The sequence below is a fragment of the Phlebotomus papatasi genome, chromosome 3 (genome assembly GCF_024763615.1).
Source record: "Phlebotomus papatasi isolate M1 chromosome 3, Ppap_2.1, whole genome shotgun sequence".
In the NCBI taxonomy this organism is placed as follows: Eukaryota; Metazoa; Arthropoda; class Insecta; order Diptera; family Psychodidae; genus Phlebotomus; species Phlebotomus papatasi.
In genome coordinates, this window is record NC_077224.1 from 3,198,089 (window position 1) to 3,212,368 (window position 14,280).

Sequence of the window (14,280 nt, forward strand, 5' to 3'; positions counted from 1 at the left end):
AGTCGAGAGACGGCTGAACGTAATTATAATCAAAATAATAATCAGATTACATTTGCTTCAGTTTTTGACTAATCCGTATTTCGGCTGAAGCCTAGGAACGGCTTAGTTAGTGGGAAACTGATGGGAATTTAGTCAAATCATTATTTTGATTACAATTACGTTAAACCGTCTCTCGGCTTAAGTCGTAAGTGTGTCTAAGGTATTAGATATATATGACACGATACATCCCTGTTTTATTATGTTCAATGAAATGTTCTTAAGAAGATTCGAACTCAGGACTCTGAAATGACTAGTGTAACACATCCTATGCTAATATTCTCCAAATTAATCATATTCTTGTATAAATTTTCACGTTGATTTATTCAAAAGACTTAACATTACTTCAAGGTGAACTATTGGTTCCACAAATTAGGTCAGTCGTGTGGATTAAAAAAATTTTCAAATTTTAGTTTTCATTATTCATACTTCCAGTCGGCTAATGACGTCAAGTCAAAGTCTGCAACAAAGTATAATGTTATACTTAAACTGATCTAATCTCAATGTGATTTTTAGTTAGTTCCAGACAGACACTGATCTTCAGACAGATCATCTTTTCCCCTCTTGATAATGTTGCCTTATCTCATTCCGGCAATTAATTTTAATTAATTTCAATACTAAGACTGCCATTTAACAACACTTTCAAATGCTTCAAATGCTTCACATTTGAACACCTCCAGTAAAAAAAAAGAACGAGTAATTAGATGCAGACCAAGCCCCATGAGTGAAATAAACTAATTGTGAAGAAACACACTTCAATCGTTTATCTATCGTAAAATAATAAAAGGTTAGCAATTATCATTATATTGGCAAAAAAAACGAAAGGGGGGAAAGATTCACTTGAGTGTGACTCCTCATGGAGAGGTGTTAACAAAAACTCACATCACAAGATGGAACTTGGAAAAACTCAATCTCTTTGAGTACTTTATTAAGACTCTTTTATAACTTTGCTCCAATTTTCTTGTGTACGTCCCTCTTTTGGTACCTCTTTCAACTCTCAATAAATTTATCCAACCAAACACATTCCATACCAGGAGGGATGCAATAACTTATTTATTGACAAATTCATCTAAAGATGAACCATGTTGGCGATGACGGGAAGGAAAACACCCTCAGGGATTACACTATTCCGAATTAAACTATCGCATAAAACGATCTACCTTTCGGCAATGGAATCAATTGGGTAAATCAAACTAAAAGCATCATACTGTAAAATCGTGTCAATGAGAATTCTCGGAAAGTAAATGAATGTTATATAGGGGAGGGTGGTGCACTGAAAAAAATATTTCGTAAAATTGTTCGTAAATGTTCGTTAATTCCTAATGGGGACTTACGATATGTTGGTAAATCGAATAACCCACTAAAAAGTGCATAAAGCGGTCTTCAGACTAGAGGTTCAGCCCAGTTCTCGAATCCACTCCAAGGTTAAATGTTGCGAAAAAAATCGTAACTGATGAGAAATTGGAGCAGTTAAGCCATATGGGTAAGCCTTATAAGAATTATATAACCTTATCACTTATGATCACTTGACAATCATTTTTGTTCTTTTACCAACATTCTTTCGTACATTTTTGCTTGTCTGCCAAAACTTGACGAACAAATGACAAAATTTTACGAACAATTTTTTGTGAAAGAACGAGAAATTCTCGTAAAGTGATCATGTTACGAACAATGGTTCTGAAAAAATGTAACATTTTACGAACCTTTTAGTTGGCTATACGATTTACGAATATTTCACAAGTCCGTTTTTGGATTTCACAAAATTTTACGAACAATTTCACGAAATATTTTTTTCGATGTAGTAGTGCACGAAAACATAAGTTTATTGTTTGTTTTGAATTGATAATTGTCCAGCGCACAATAACTTTTGTTTTTAAACATGTTTTCACAATTTCCGATGAGAATGAGCGAGATGACTACATATAGATCTCACTCACTCACATTGAAATGTCAAAAACATGTTTACTAAACAAAAATTATTGTGCGTTGGGGTATTTATTGTTTTGAAAATATTCAAGAAATTTTATAGACGTTCAGTACTCAAAAGTAACAAACTGGACAAAGCTATTTTGAAAAAAAAAATATTATTAGGAATTAGTTTGATATTAATATTTTAATTAGTTAATAATTTAGGAATACATCAAAACTGTCAAGAATTTCAACGTAATTTAACTGTATGACATTAAAGGCGATTCACTTATTCTGCCAAAATTAAATATTTTTTGTATTTTTTTAACAACTGACTTTTTTTAACAAACGAGTCATGTTTGAGCTCGTTGGAAAGGTCTTGAAATTTTCGATAAAACTGAACCGGCTCCAATCGATTTTGAATCGGTAATGAACCGGTTGATAACCGACAACTAATTTTTAATCAAAATTCAATTATATTAGTCCTAAGTTCTTTTGGGCAATGTTTTGAGTAATTTATAAATCCGTTAAAATCGATTGTGAACCGGTAAGGAATCGGTTATGAAGCAATTTTTGTCCGAAAATAATTTCTTTTACTCTTTAAACAATTTTGTGGAAACTTTTGACTGGCTTGTAAATCGGTTTAAATCGGTAGAGAATCGGAAAACGGTAAATGATGCGAAAGTACTTTTGAAGGATAGCACCTAAATCACGAGTTAGAGCACTTTTCAAAGCCTGAGACACTGTGCCACCCCTTTTTCATTTGTTTTAGACGTTTTTCCCTTATAGGGGGAGGCTTTGATCGTTCGCACCACATACGCTACTTTCAAACACTTCACATTTCTCCCATATTCCTTTATGAATCTCACATATGGCTATATATTGTAATAGGTAGCCTTAAATCCCATCTTTCCTGAAAAAATTGAGAATCTAATCCTTTTTTCCCAGTTTCAGGAAGCAAAAAAAAAACAGGTCCAAAAAGTGTAATTTTGCTGTGCAATACTTCAGACGATTGTGCACAATTAATATCACTTTTCTGAAAAACTACTATCACAGGTGGTAGAGGGGTTATTAGGGTTCAGATTTATGTAAAAATCTTTTAGGCTGAAGAAGGCTGCTTTTGTGGGTGGAAGAAAATTCACAAACTTGATTCACATTGATCGATCGCACATAGAAGACATTGCTTCTTCAGCCATTTTCCAGGAAACTTCATTTCAGGTGCGATCTCTCATATTTACGTCTATTGTAATTTATCGATTTTAGTCAATTTTTAGCTTCAAAACTTATTGATTCGTGTAAATTTGGTGATATTTGGACTTTTCAAGAAAGTATTCATCAGATTTAACCGTTTCCGGAGTGAAATTCTCTTAAAATCAAGCAAAAAATGGTTTTTAGTGTCAATAAAATATCTCTCAGAAAAGTTCCAAAAAAGTGATATTAAAATGTTTTATTTCCTTGTACAAACGGTTTAATCAAGTAGATTAGAGTTCCCTTTAAACAATGATGTGCAACTTTTAGTGTCCGGTGCAAAATTTACGGTGAAAATGGGGTGTTCAATGATGGCGTGAATTGTATGCGAAGATGGAAACTTGATTCATCTATCGCACAAATCGCCATTAAATTTTCAATCTCCTCTGGAGGAAAATTCAAGGATTTCCTGGGATTTTGTGGGGTGGGATTATGAACCTTACAAGTAAGACATTTTTTTGGCATAGTTGGATAATCCATACGGTTTGCATGGTAGTCAGAAAAAATCACTGAACTTGAACACTATTTTTGTGTGCGAAACATCAAAGCCTCCCCCTACGTAATATTTTTCATTTAAGCGAAAAATATTATTCGTTGGTATTGTCAGAAAAATCATTTAATTTTTTGGGCTATTTTTGTCCCTATCGTCCATAGAGACAAAAAATACACCAAAACAGACTGTTTGCTTTTCGAAGTTTAGATGTAAAACGTTTTACAAATTTTGTTGTTAATCGGTTTCATTTTTATTGCTGATTTTCGGTTAACGGAAACTGTCTCGTTAGGGTTAAATATCGTCGGTTGCGTCTACTTCTGTCGTATCTGCATTTGTTTTGTATCTGCATTTGGTGCAAGCTACAATACAGACGTCCACTCTTTCGTGAAATGCTGACACAAAAGAAATGCAGATACGACAGAGGTAGACGCAACCGACGATATGTCTTATTACTACACTGAGTGAGAGAAATCCGAAAAAGTCAAAATAACATTCCGGAAATGTTTATTTTACCCTGCAGTATTGATCCGAAATCAATGTAAATATTATGCGTTTTAGGTGTATTATGGGTTAAAGTTACTCTTCTTTCATGTTGACTTCAACCTTAAAAGGTGTAAAATTAGCATAAAAAATGTTGATATATTTTTACACCTAAAAAGTGTTGAAGTTATGAGGAAAAAAGTTAATAGCACCCCCATTTTTTTCTCAGTGTAGATTGAACGTTCCCTACTAAAGTTCTCCATTGAAATATACCTGTTCAAAATGCCCAATATGCTTACTAATACAAACTATTTAAATTAATTTAAATTATGTTCTTGAATAATTCTTAAAATTTTGCTTCTCATGGTATAAACAATAAAGTCTGATGTTTTGCATACGGACTATTATAAAATTATTCATTAGACCTAGTTTTTGTCTAATCAATGACGTCCATACTAAAAAAAAAGAAACGTTTCTTGTGTGATATAATTGTATTTAAATCAAAAACTTAGAGGTTATACTTTTTGTGTGTAAAAAATCGTGATTTTTGCATTAGTTAATGCCTTTTTTTCCTGGTATAGAGTTGTCTGTATCTTATTTGTTTTGTGGGATTCCTTCGGGGTTAAAAATAAGTAAAAATGGGAGATGAAAGACATCAATTGGTGTCCATTTGGAAGCGATTGAGAGAGAGAGGCGTTTCCTCAAAAAATATCTCTGCGTGTGATTCTCTAAAAACTGTTTAGAGTTGCTTTTTGAGCACCAATACCGAAGGGGCACAGAAATATGGCTTTTGAAGAGAAGAGAGGTATCGAATGGGAAAAAAATGTCTTCCCTACCTTGTGGGCTCTGATGGAGGCGCCCTCGGAACACGCTAGTGTAACGTCCACCAGACTCTCGTCCTGCAGCAATTGGCTGAACACCCCTAACAGGTTGGATTGATGATTGTTCCACCTCAAGCAGTAGTGCTCACTGCCCATGTCGGTGACAGCTTACGCTGCTGCAACAAATTAATTAGATACAGAAAAGAGCATTAAGGTGAATTCTCCAGATATACATATAATATGCAATTATTTTATAATCTATTGAAGGATTAATTCAATTAACTTTTTTTTCTTCCCTCTCGCACTTCATCTTCGTGTATTATTAAAATTACGTATAAGTGCTTATTTTAGTTGGGATTGTTTTCTTTTTCTGATGAATTAGAATTAGCTGAAGAGGTTGAGAGAGATTCTCTTGCCCTTCTTCTTTTGACGAAAAGAAGTTAAAAAGAAAAACTTCTTTTCTGACTTCATTTCCTTAAGTTGTTGAAAATATATTCTGCGATGAAGGTACACAAAAAAAAAGAAGAACCACGTAGTTAAGAAACACAAGGTAAAATATTTCAAATGTTGGTTTGTTAAATGTTAAACGTATGTTTTTTAGGCTAGTGTGTGTGTGATTTTGATGTTTATGCAAATTTACGCGTCTTGTCCAATTCCTTCTCGTGATCACTTCTCTTCATCACCCAATATCCCATGTGTAAGTCCGATGTCTTCTCTAGTTTGTTGTCCATTCCTGACCAAAGCTAGAGTCTAACATGGCATCCCGGCTGACCAAATAGTTTAGGTTTCTCCAATGTGTAATCCCATAGCTTTGTTAAAAAAAAAATGGGTTCTAAATCGGTACAGGGCCTAGTTTTCTATGCAATAAGCTTAATTATTATTATTTGATATTGTGCAGATCTACTTAAGTAATGCCCAATGCACAATAACTTTTGTTTGTAAACATGTTTTTAAAATTTCCTATGTGAGTGAGCGAGATAACTAGATCGAGATTTCATTAACTCTCATTAAAATGTCAAGAACATGTTTACAAAACAAAAGTTATTGTGCGCTGGACATAAGACGGAATAACTGTTCCATATTTGAAAACATTTTTACTGTAGGGTAGAGTCAGCCCTTTTGGCTATGTAAGAACTTTTGGTCACCTAAAGTAAAATCACATTATAAGGCAATTATGAGTTTATTTAGAACACGAAAATGGGTCTTATATCGTGATCTCTAATCTAACGAATCAGAAAACCATATTTGATTTCGTATCGACTTGATTAATTCTAAGTTATTGAAAGAAATTTTCGACAAGGTTTCGACAATCACTAAAAAAAACATGGGATTCTTAAGAAACTTGTTAATGTTAAGAGAAATTGTTTTGTATTAATTCATATTTTTGATGAAAATATTTGTTGTTATTCAATGAAAGTCCATTTCATAATTAATTAAATTTTATTGTGATATCATCCTTAATAAGATTTTCTAACAAATTAAATGAAAATCTGATGTGGCTAAAAGAGCTTACTCTTTTCGGCTGTGTAAGTAGAGTAGAGTAAGTACTTTTCGCCACCTTAAGGTTTGATACCCTTGTAATTCTTATAATTTTTGTCGAAATAAAATAAAATTTCGTGTGCAGATGCTCTGAAACATTGTGTCTCTATTGAACCAAGAGACTTCTCGGGAATTTTTGGGTGTCTGGTTGAAAAATTACATTTTCTGCAACAATGCACGTTTCGGTACTTTTTTCCACTTTGTAAACACTTTTTGGCCATTGTTTAATACTTTTTCGCCATATGTTTTTAAGTGAATTTTAAGAAACAGTAGCTTTCGATAACCTTTAAAAATACATGGTACAGTACTTTTACATATTTAACACCAATACTAGACAATTATTAGAGTATTTCAAATGATTTTTTTCGCATCTTTTATTCGAAAGAAAAGTTAATCGAAAATCACGTCTGTTTCAACTAAATTCCGCAAGGTGCGCCACTTGTAAAATGCTTGGAAAAAATGAGTGGCGAAAAGTACTTACACAGCCGAAAAAAGTAAGCCCTATTTCACCATATCCGTATATCTTTATTTTTTGGAAAACATTATTAAAAAATAATATTAGAACAAGGCTTAGTTAATAACAAATTGACTTTCAGTGAAAAAATATCAAATGCTGTACAGCAAAGACATAAAATAATGCAAGACAATTTCTCTGAGCGTTGAGAGATTTCTTAAGAACTCCATACTTTTTTTGGTTATTATTCACCTTGTCGACAATTTCTTTAATTAACTTGCAAATAATCTAATCGGTGGGGCACCAGATATGGTTTTTTGATTCTTTAGGCTAGAGGTCACAAAATAACACTCATTTCGTCGTTTCACGAACTCATAATTCTCTTAAAATGTAATTTTAATTTAGGTGGCTTAAAAGGGCTTACTGGCGAAAAAGTACTGACTCTACCCTATCTTTAAAAACAATCCGAATAAACACGTTTTACTAACTTTTCTATAAATTGAGTTTTCCCATAAATCTAAATGGTTATTTGAGAATCACAGCACCTATAAATTCTTAAAACCTTGTAACTTCCTTTTCTGTGCTTTTGATTTCATTTTTTTTTGTTTTATTAGAATTAAAGGATTTAATAAATAAATTATGTAACTAATAGAATTAACCAAGGAGACTTATGCCTGAGTGTATATCGGGAAGAATAATCTTTACAATTTTCTCTTTTTGGAAGAAAATCCCAATCGAAAACCATCAAAGATAGTTTTCGATGAAACTTTTCTTAAAGAAAAACATGGATCCTTTTCACTTATTAAAATAAAATAAGAAAATGAAATAAAAAAATCTTCATTTACATTAAAAATTAATTGGCAATATAAATTTTTATTTTTTTAAATTACTTTTAATTGATTGTAATTGTGTTTTTTTAAGTAAAGACGCAGCTTAGAAATGGTAGGATTTGAATACCCTAACCTTGAAAACTCAATTTATTATGAGAATATTCTGACATATTTATTTTTCAATTCAGTTTTATCGTTAATTCAATTATCTGAGAAACTAATGAAATACAGTATGTTCCCACTGTAAATTAATTCAGGCTACCACCATTTAAAATTTTGTATTCTTTTCTCAGAATTCAAAAAATGTTACCATTTTATTATTAAAATGTTATGATCCTATGCAGAATGTTTCAGAGTAGCTTCGATAATTTAATAATGATTAACACACAATAACATTTATTTTGTAAACATGTTTTTGGCATTTTAGTAAGAGTGAGTGAGATCTCAATCTATTCATCTCGCTCACTCTCATATGTAATTTTGAAAAATGTTTACAAACAAAAATTATTGTGCGCTGGGCAGAACAATAAAGCAAAACACTATTTATTCCATTGATGAGGAAAAAAACTTTAACAGTGTAAGTAAAGGCATTTAATTGGTATCATTGCATTACTTCATGAAAAAAAAATACTAAATATCCACTGATATTTTTGCTGCATTTTAATTTACATTAAAATACTATTATCTGTCGCAAGTGTCGCTGGCAACTGTTCCCAATATTTGAATCTCAAGTTTTCAACCAATAAGATCATATAGATAGGTTGATTAGATAAGAAATAAGATTTTGCCAGGAGTTAGTTCTCCATTTCGGATTACCGATTCATCCAGGCCACAATTGGGTCTCTTATGCATCCCCTCTTATGTATGCACGGTATATATTCAGTGCCGCTACTATATCACAGCAGCCCATCTCGGTGTACGTTTTGGATCAGTGACAGTGAATATTTGTATCGACTGAAGTAGGAGAAAGTACTCTCCCTTCGAACGTTCATGACTTCGAATAATGTGAATTTTCTTTTATTTTCCTAAGAAATTTAAACATAATTATTGTTGTGGTTCTCACCTGAAGAAGAAGTAGGAATATTAGGTTAATGTGTATCCCAGCCTTGTAGTCGATAGTCCGTGAGACTTGTGAGACCACACACTAAATAAAGACACCTTATTCAGGACAAGTAATTGCTATATTTAAATTATTAATTAAGTTTCCCGAATACAACTTAGAGCACGAGGCCTCTATCTCCAGAACAATTCAAGAAGTAGTGGTTACGTAAAACCCGAAAGCAGTAATTAACAATAGTTTGGGACAACCTACATTGGCTAGGTGCTGCCACCTAACAATTATCTTGTAATTAACAATAATTGATGATAATCTAACTAATATTTTAATAGAAATGTGTAAGACTCTTAGGAAAAACAAAAGAAAATTCACATTATTCGAAGGCATGAACGTTCGAAGGGAGAGTATTTTCCCCTACCACTTTCACGTCGATACTCGTTCTCGTACCAGACTCTATCGTTTTTAGGCTATTCACTTTTTTGATAATGTGTACTATTGGCATTACTATTCATTCATTTACTTGACGAATTCGAAGCCGAGCATGAGATTTTTTTTCTAGTGTTGCTCATCTATGAACCCGAGAATTCACAGTCATAGAGCCACTAAATTTCGTAAGCTCCTCAAGAAGGAGCAATCTAAGATAAAAACTAGAAATAATTTTAACTACAGTGTCTTAGATTATTGTATTTTAACTAATTAAATTATTATTAAATTATGTTTTAAGTATTGTAAGGTCCTAAATAGACTCAGACTGATCCTTGAGAATATTTAGCCCTTACTATCAAATTGTACAAGTTAAATATTCTCAAGGATCAGCCTGAGTCTACTTAGGCCCTAAGGGTGATCCTTAAAACTATGATCAAATTAATGACTTATTAATAAGTACAACTCGGTCACCACTGGTCAGCTGGGATGGGGAGATACACAAAAAACTACGCGCACTCCCCGAAGAAGCCAAATGCAAAATAGAGGTGAAGAAGTGTGTATTTTAAATGGGAAGAAGTGTTTATTGGGAGCACGTTGGAAGTTTTCAGAATCAACCCAGAAGTGGAGATGTGTAAACACTTTCTGTTGCAATGAGAGAAGAAATATGTAACGAGTGTTTACACGGAGGATGAGAAGATAGAACATGGGGATTGGGAGAAGGAGTTGAGAACTTGGAGGAGTTTCAATTCCTAGTTCTCATCACATCACAACAACAACAAAAAAAAGTACTAACAAAATATTCACCAGATGAATTAAATAAAGAATAAAAAAAATACCAAACACATGGACGACATATTCTGTGCGTGTTAATTAAGGAAGTCGCACACTATACCCTGAATTCACAAAGTTTTAATTCACTTCTGAGAGATGTAATTTAGTCTGATTTTTTGTGCTTTTTTTTGTCACACCTTCTTGTCTCACCACATGAGATTAATTGTGTGCACATCTCTTGCAAAAGTTAAACAGCATCCTACCTACTTCTCAAGTTTTCTCAGGGTGATTGTAGCAATGTAAACCATTTCTGTACCATTGCTTGACAATATTAAGGGCAAAAGGAAAGAGAATTGTTGATTAAAATTTATGGATTTTTAAATCATTTGAATCTTCACTGTGTTTTACCCCAAATGACAAGCAAACATTTGGCTCAGAGGTGTGCAAGAACCGTTTGAAACCGAACAAACGTCAAACGAAACTTGTTTGTCAATGGTCAAAACGCTACATGAACAAACTTATTTTGACGTTTATTCGGTTTCAAACGGTTCTTGCACACCTCTGATTTAGCTGTTCTTAAACAGATAGAGATATCTGGAATAAATTTGGTCTAGTCCAAAAGCTTTCAACTTCGCGACAGTCATAGCTCTGTCCTAGTTCTTTATGTTTCAAGCATTATCTTTATAAGGGTCAAGTAATTTCCTACACTGAGAAAAAAAAGAGGGTGCGATTAACTTTTTTTCCTCGTAACTTTAACACTTTTTAAGTGTAAAAATATATCAACATTTTTTATGTTAATTTTACACCATTTTAAGTGTAAAATTAACATGAAAAAGGGTTACTTTAACTCCTAATACACCAAAAAAGCATAATATTCACACCGATTTCGGATCAATACTGCAAGGGTAAAATTAACATTTCCGGAATGTTATTTTAACTTTTTCGGATTTCTCTCAGTGTATCCCGAGTCAATCATTTAAGTATTTCCTATATCTTGGAATCTTAATATGTAATTTACCTTTTACTACAACTCTTCAGGTAAATTAAGTTGAATGTATTTAAATATTCATTAGTTCCTCATACAGAAATCTTCTAATCGACTATTCAGGGAACCTGGATTAGCATTTTTGTTTTAAAATTTGTGCAAAAATTATTTAGGTTTTTGTAGAAGAAACATAAAACTTTAGGAAAATTTTAATGAATTTTAATTAAATTCGTTTAAACACTTTAAGTAAGAGTTTACACATTCGGCAGCAACTTATGAACTAACAGCTTGAGAATTCAAAATTAGGAACAGTTGTCAGCGTAATTTTCAAGAGAAAATAGTATCCTCTATCGAGGAAAAAGTATTCTAATGCCCTTAAAAGGTTAAGTTTATTAGTTGTGCAAAAACTAGGTCATTTAAAAAAAGCTAACAGATTAGAAAAAATTTCATGATTCAGAAGAAACTTATCAACTAAAAGCTTAAGGATTCAAAATTAAGAACAGCTGCCAGCGCCACTCGTGGAAAGAAATAGTCCCTCACGCGGAGAAAAATAATTTTTAACATTATTAGTTTTACAAATATCTCAATATTAGATGTTTGATTCTACAATTTTTTTTTTAAATATTTGTGCTTAAACTATTATTCCTAAATAAATATGTGCTTAATTTCGTAAAATATTTTAACGAATATTTATATAAATATTTTATTTTTTTGAAAGAGTAAAACCTAAGAAAAGTTTAACCGTTTACTGTCTGTGATATTTTTCATAAAACCGAAACGTGACTCTTAAGGGAAACCGGGGCAGAATCAGCCAGTAAATGAAATTTTTCTTTACCTATAATATGTGAAAAACAACACTCTGAATAAACAGTTAGTTTGCTCAGTATTCTTTTTAAGGAAAATTATAACACACCCTACTGTCTAATTATACCCCTGACTAATTCTACTCCGGTCTCTCCTAATTTTTAACTATAAAATACAAAAGGGTAACTGAATATTATTTCGACCACCAAAAGTCTCAAGTTTCCTGGGTTTCATGAAGCGATTTTTGGTTTCTCGGCCAGGTTTCGAAGGCTCCTTCATATTCGATAGTTCCGTTCTTTTTTTCTTAAAAAGTTTTGAAATTTCAAATTCATTTGCATCGGTTTAAATAAAAAATGTTGACAAAAAGAAATTATAAAAGTTTCTTTTTGTCAAGTGCATTTAATAAACAAAATTACGCTGATTCCAAATATGTATATATCTCAAAATAGCAAAAATAAAGTTACGACAAATGCTAATTTAACTGACGACTTAAACCCGATAAAAGTCACTTCAATTCTTCAAGGTGAAAGAGCTCTATTATTCAACCGATTTGGTCAAATTTCGATTTATTTCAAAGGTCCTAAAATTCCAAACCCGACTGCATCGGTAATGAATCGGTAGAGTACTGATAATTCTATTGTTTTCAATTTCGGATGGTTTCGTTGTTTATGAGCCTATTTCTCTTCAGTGCTAAATCGGGATGTACCTAATAATCATGAAAAATAGAAGTCAAGGGGAACTGTATCTCATGAGCTTAACCATTCCTCAAAGCTATGACACTTTGCTACAGTGCTGTCTCTCTATATGCACACTCTCTATATGCACAGCTTTTGTGTCGGTTACATTCAAAATCAATTTGTTTACATTTTGACATAGTAATAAGGAAAATTATTTTCTTCGTAACTAATTTTTCTTGTTTTTAATTTTCTTAATTTTATTTTTTCTGTCTCATATTATATTTAAAATAACACGGAAATTCTAGAACAATAAAAAATGATAATTTATTAAAAGAAAGAAAAAAACCGTTGGGAATTTCAAAAAAAGTTGTGCATATTCAGAGAGAGAACTGTCAAAAAAAGTACCCAAACTGTGCATATAAAGAGACAGCACTGTATATCTTTTTCCGTATAATTTTGAGTTCATACAGTAGAGTCTTCTAAATTTAAACGCTCGGGGAGTATTTTTGACATTTCTCACCTTCCAAATTCGAACGATTTTTTAAAAACTAGCGAAATTTATGTGAGATTAAATTGTACTTTGAATAAAATTCCCTTACTTTCTCACAACTCTGAGTGGTAACATACTTCCTTTTCATTTTATACGATCATAATGTATGTAAACATTCAGGAAGAAACATAAATATGATTTTCAATCATTCACAACACAAATTTTTTAACGTAACTCCACAATTGACATTTTGAATCCAAACGTCGTCGTTAGAATTTGAGAGATTCAGATTTGAGAGACTCTACGTATTAGGTTTTCAGAAAATACGGAGGAACATGACAAATTATAAGGGAAGAGCACCAGCGATCGGCAGTGTTCCTCGGATCATCAGGTTATTACCATATTGTTACACCAATTCAAATGAATTTTTAAAAATTATTAGCTACTTTTTACCATTTAACTATCACAAGAGTTAAAAACCAATTTTCCGTGAGACACCTGATTAAAATCGTGACGATCCGAGGTACAGAGTACATAGTTGCAATTCTTTCCGTACAGAAGTAGATATTGAAAAATTCGAAAATATATTTGAAGATCCAAAAAAGAGACTTTCTTACTTCTTAATACTTTCGCAAGATGACTAAAGTACATCCTATTCGAATTCCGAAATGCTCAAGTGTAAAAATGTGACGGTCTTCACATTGTTTACTGTTCTTGCCCGAATATTTAATCACTCGATTTTTTCACGGATTTCCGCGGGGCGCGAATTTTTCACGGATTTGCGGGTCGCGAATGTTTTTACGGATTTTCGTGGAGCGTAAATTTTTTCGCGGATTTTCGCGAGACACGAATTTTTTCGCGAGTTTTCACGGGGTGTGTACTTTTTCACGGATTTTCGGGGGGCGCGAATTTCTCACGGATTCTCGTGTCGCGAATTTTTTCACAGATTTTCGTGGGGCGTATATTTTTTCGTGGATTTTCGCAGAGCGCGAATATTTTCGCGGATTTTCGCAGGGCGTGTGCTTTTTCGCGGATTTTCGCCGGTCGCGTATTTTTTTGCGAATTTTCCCTGAGCGCGTATTTTTCGTGGGTAATGAATAACTTTGCGGATTCTCACGGGTCGCTGACAGAGGTTCTAAACGGATGTAAAGTTGAGGCCTCTATCTCTCATAGTTTCCGAAATAATCGACCTTAAAGATTTTCAGACACTTTTATGAATTTCTCATCCAATTTTCTCATTAAAACCGATAATAAGCTTCAT

The 14,280-nt window shown here is 32.7% G+C and overlaps 1 protein-coding gene across 8 annotated transcripts in view; it reads right to left on the reverse strand.

Annotated features, from left to right (window-relative positions):
- LOC129806456 (uncharacterized) overlaps positions 1-14,280 on the reverse strand; it is a 220,125-nt gene that overhangs the window by 106,875 nt on the left and 98,970 nt on the right. For 7 of the 8 annotated variants that reach the window (XM_055855057.1, XM_055855056.1, XM_055855055.1 and 4 more), the window contains exon 3: positions 5,002-5,162. In XM_055855057.1, the coding sequence (XP_055711032.1) occupies positions 5,002-5,142 (141 nt within the window). In that variant the 5' untranslated portion in view covers positions 5,143-5,162. The remainder of the gene's footprint in view (positions 1-5,001; positions 5,163-14,280) is intronic. The other variant, XM_055855050.1, reaches the window with a different exon arrangement.